The sequence below is a fragment of the Drosophila novamexicana genome, unplaced genomic scaffold (assembly GCF_003285875.2).
Source record: "Drosophila novamexicana strain 15010-1031.04,08,12 unplaced genomic scaffold, DnovRS2.1 tig00002047-arrow-arrow-pilon, whole genome shotgun sequence".
In the NCBI taxonomy this organism is placed as follows: domain Eukaryota; kingdom Metazoa; phylum Arthropoda; class Insecta; order Diptera; family Drosophilidae; genus Drosophila; species Drosophila novamexicana.
In genome coordinates this window covers 172,654-177,705 of record NW_020824930.1, presented here as the reverse complement: position 1 = coordinate 177,705, position 5,052 = coordinate 172,654, and the positions used below count along the sequence as shown (strand labels likewise).

The 5,052-nt window shown below is 43.5% G+C and overlaps 1 protein-coding gene across 1 annotated transcript; it reads left to right on the top strand.

The window, feature by feature from the left end:
- The first annotated feature begins 2,533 nt into the window (after window positions 1–2,533).
- On the top strand, window positions 2,534–3,229 carry LOC115768834 (putative per-hexamer repeat protein 5). The gene has a single exon (XM_030713530.1). It carries the CDS (start codon window positions 2,534–2,536, stop codon window positions 3,227–3,229), a length of 696 nt encoding a protein of 231 aa, XP_030569390.1.
- The last annotated feature ends 1,823 nt before the right edge of the window (window positions 3,230–5,052 follow it).

Below are 5,052 nucleotides of genomic sequence, written 5' to 3'. Positions count from 1 at the left end.
ATCACTATTGCAGAAGCGCATGCGCAGCCCATTGACATTAATGTCTCTCCTATTAAAAAATTGATTAACATATACTCTCGTTTAATTCTATGCATTACCATTTTGTTATCCCTCACATATCCATAATATCAATAAATATCGATTTTAAGACTTGGTTGTTCAAAATTGATATGTGGCTTCTTCAATACTATGTACATTAGAAGAACATTTAATTTTTAGGACAAGACCCCCTCATTTTTTCTGATCTTGTTCTTTGGTATGTAATGTTTAGGCACTGCAAACTTCATAAAGAGTTATGCAAGAGCACATCGCTCATAAGTTGTGGCTAAGGACAGAAGCAGCACAGACGCAGCGCAGGTTCAAGTGATTGTACTGGCTGCTTGTCGGTGAGTGCAGGGTATCTGCTAGTCTGGTGCATTCGACCAGCTAACTGCCACTCACTGCTGTTGTTGCTGTGACAGTTGCTGTTGTTGTAACTGCTGTGTTGCTATTTTCACGCGCGGTTAGCGGCCGTAATTGCATTGCCAAGTAAACGGCGCACCGCATGTGAGCAGCGAGTGTATATGTGCGTGTGTGTGTGTCTGTTGTGTCTAGTATGCGCGTGTGTGCACTATGCGTTGGCGTAAGTGAAATTTATTTCAACAACCCCGCCAGGCAGTCAGCAAACTGTCGTTTTCGCCAACTTAGGCGCACCTTGTTCTTACCGTCTCAGCCTGTGGCCCGCCTGTACAGTGGGCCACGGGCTGCCGAAAATTGCAGTAGGGCTTGTCAGTGGCAGGCACTCAATTTAATTAGATGTACGTTACATTGTATACAGCTATCAAAAGCTGAAATTTATCCAAAAGGCGTTCAACTGCCTAAGGCAAAAAGCTGGCTGTCTGCCACCGACCAACATTTGGGAAAGTAATTTCGCTCTGCTCAGAATATCACTTGACATTTGCGATTGCTTTTTTGATTGAATTCGAAGAGTTAATTGTGAACTGCAGCGCTAAGACAGCGATAGGGTTTTCTCCCTTACATTCATTAAATTTAAGTGAATCATAACTTATTCACATGGAAGTGACTTAATTGAGTAACAGTCGCTCGGATAAAGCCCACTAACCAAAGCCTAATGAGTTTCTCACTGTTTCAGTTCATAGTTTATAAACTTGAAAAAGTTATCAATGTTAACTTGAACAATTTAAGAAAGTTATAAAAATAAGATAGATAGATCAGCTGTCCCAGCCTTTTCACCTAAACAAGATTAGGGCTCGAACCCCGAATGGCATGAAAAACAAAGCTCTATAAAAAAAAAAATATTAAAGAGGTTAGGTTAACTAACCTATGTTATATATAGATATATAATATACTATACCATATAATACAATATCAATAGTATAGTACTATATTGAATCTAATATAACTTAAATCATAATTTTTATAATATGCAAAACGTTAATTATAATTGTTATAATTTTCTTTGGCTGCGGTGGCAAATGGCTCGCTCCCATTTAAAATTTCCTTTATCAGGCGCATCTCCGCTTCGAAAAGGCTTTCGTATTGTGATCCCTATTTCGCGCTGTTCGCTTTCATCTTTTGGCTGTGTTCAGATAGCAATGATTATGCCATCTCAACACAGATATTAATATTAATAATAACAATAATAATAATTATACAAATAATATGACAAAACTGTGCTAATGTACACTTCAATTAGGCGAACATCCCTTTCAGGCGGGCACTTTCTTTAGGCCATATTCATTCCTTTTCTATTAGTTGGAGACTCTCCTTTTGACCGGAGACACATTAGTCGACATACGATGTCCGCTCAAGAGAGTTTTCACTGTATAAAAGTCTTTGACATATTCTCTGCTGTCTTAAGTGTGACCGAAGTTTTGTAAGCTTACTATAGCTTACTATTGTCTTCTTCGTTTTATTTTTGTTTCTCAATTGTTTATCAAGTTAAATTGAGCATTTCAATATTTTTTCCATTCACCATTCACCTGGCATTTTTCTTAAATTTTGTTGCAAATTGCCAAGGGAGTGTATTTTACAGCACGATCTTCTAGGGTCTGGCTTGTGGGGAAGTAAAGCAAAAAGTGGAGATTTTTGTCGCTAACTGGGTATACTCCAATGGGCTATGCCCAGTTTTCATTTTCATCTGTGAATATTGAATGAAAAAGCGGCACTTGAACTCATGATTGCTGAACCGAGTTGGGTTAAGGGCTATGCCGAGCGGTCTGATCGGCGGCTGTTGATCTTGAGCAAACAATGCGAGTAGATTAGGTACTTGACACGCTTAGAAAGCAAACGGCTCAGTTTTGGAAATTTGGCTGCAGGGCGTGTGCGGCTTTCTAATGCGTAAACCAAAATCTAGCAATGATATTGAGTATTTGCAATAATTCAGCATAGAATCATTGCGAAGAAAGCGTGAACTTTTCAGTGGAGCCCGCGCAAAGCCGCAGCTGATATGCTTTTTGCATATCATTGACGGCTATAAAAGCCAACGAGTCGCTGGACCAGGCCAACAGTCATCGGCAGCAGCAGGCACACAATGATTCGAGCTGTTTACCTTTGGACTCTGCTGGCACTGCTGTCGGCCCAGACGCTGCTTTCTTGGGGCGCTGCGGACCAGTCCCGGCTGGCCGGACTCTATGTCAAGGATGGCAACGAGAATGGGCAGCTGCGTTTTCTGGCCTCCGGCCTGAACAGCAATACTAACGGTGTCAGCGGCAGCAACGGCCTAAACGCGGCACTCAATAGCTACATAACCAACAAGCAGGACATGCTCGAACAGTTGCGTCCAACCAGCACAAATGCTGGCTCCGGCTTGGGTGTGACAGGCACGGGCACGGGCACCGGGACTGGCCTGGGCCTGGGCACTTTAACAGGCACTTTAACAGGCACGGGTACAGGCACGGGTACAGGCACCAGCAATACCGCTGCCAACAATGCCATCTATGTGAGTCTGGGCAATGGCAATGCATCGCCCACGGGCAGCAACACCCAAGCAGCCCTCAATCAGGCGATCTATGGCTCCACGCCCGTCAACAATTTGCTGCCACAGATCGTTGGCCAGGCGATCGCACAGCGCACCCGTCCCGCCGACAACAGCAATCGGCGACGCGTCGTTCAGCAACGGCGACGACGCGTCAACAAAAAGACAAACGGCAGACGCCGCCGTCGCAAGGGCAACAAGAACGGCAAGAAGCGGCCCCAGGTGGTGGTTGTGCGACCCAATCGCGGCTGAGCAGCGACCAATCAGACAGTCGACCAGTCGGCCAGTCGGCAGCCAGCCCTGCCACAAACTTCCTTTATTTAACACCACATTTTTTTAACACAATTTTTTTTTTTATTATAAAGTTAAATTATTTATTTATTCAATGAATTTCGTTACTCAATTAAACTATGCAGGAAAACAATTCATAAATAGTTTTAAATTGAACAGGTTAGCGCCGTAACGGTTTGGCCGCCTAAAGACAAGGCGAATCCAAATCTTAAAGCTGATCAATTTGTTTCAATTGTAAAGTTCGAACCAAGATCTGGGTTCAAAGCTGTGAACAACTGCTTCATGAATCGAAGCAGTGGTTCAAACCGTTAATCAAACCAATATATTTTTACCCTATTGCAGGCATTACATAAGTCGGAACATAATGTAGCTTCCATAGAAAAGATCGGTAGAAAAGACGGTTTATGTTTGGCAAAGTATTCTGTTTTCCAAGATCAATTTTATCAAACTCAGCATTTACCAGCTTCACTATTCATATGTATCTGCATAAGGCAAATGTCTACAAGGGTATTAGATCTTCGGCGTGAGAAGATAACTTTTTTGCGTTTCTTCTTTTTGATTAATTTTTCTGTTGTTATAATTTTATTTGAATAGGTGGAATGTCGATCATATATGACAATATATTTTGAATTATGTTTACACAAAGTCCAAAAAGTCAAAAAAAAAAATGGTTAAAAATCAATTTTTATTTGCATACTTCAAAGTATTATTTAAACATTTTTAATGTGCTACGATAAAAAATATTATTTAGTATTTAAAAAAATTAAAATCTAACAAAAATGTGAACATGGCTTAAAGCAAAACCAGGCTCACGAACCGAAGCCATGAGCTAGGCTTCGGTTCGCGCCGTGAACCGAACTTTAACAATTGTGTTTTTTAGTGCTGCAATTGTACAAATAAATTCTGTACTAAATTTCCAAGCTGCCACTTTAATGGCCAGGACACCTTGTGGGGCACGTGCCGCTGCCGCTGTCGGCGCCGGCGCCGCTGCCGGGGCAAGTTCCTGCTGCAGTTGCCTGTTGATTTAGTTGCCTTGGCTGGGTCTGGCCTGGTCAAGTGCAAGACAAACGGCCGCTCCATGTGGCGGCCAATGACTTGATAAATGCACGAGAAGCGGTCGCCATTGCTGGTGTCCAGTTTGGGTGTGTGTATGTGCGTGTGTGCGGGTGTGTGTGCGCCTCGTGCTGCTCATGACTGTAATGAGCCTGTAAGTGGCCCTAATCAGTGTCATAATAATAGAAATTAATCACTGACTGCGCCACAGCGTCGTTGGCCACCTGCTGCAGCTAGGCACAGTTGGAGGCAGTGGCTCAAGGCGCAAGGGGCAAGGCGCAAGGCGCAAGGCTCGAGGCGACAGGCTAAAGGCTCAAGGCTCAAGGCTATTCGTTGGCATGCAAGTTCAGGGTGGGCAGGCGCTGGTTTGGTTTGGCTTTGAAGATTCCTGCGGTTTTGTGCAGCTTGCTGCGCATACTTTGTAAATGTTTTGTAATGATTTGATTTGAAATTCATTTGAATTATTGCTTGCTTCCGGCTTCCGGTGCCTTCGAAATACTTTCCTGTTTCAGTTAAGTTGAGCCAAAGCCACAGCACCACAGGCGGTCGCACAGTTGTATGCTATGGAAAGGCCACTCTAAAGGCCACTGTGACTTGCATTGCCATCGCACCGCGCCGCCCCCCCTCCTTGACATCGTCTCCATATGATGTACCAGCAACTTAGTTGGCCTGTTCCCTAGCCACACTCACACACATACACACACTCGAACACACGCATACATATGTGGCTC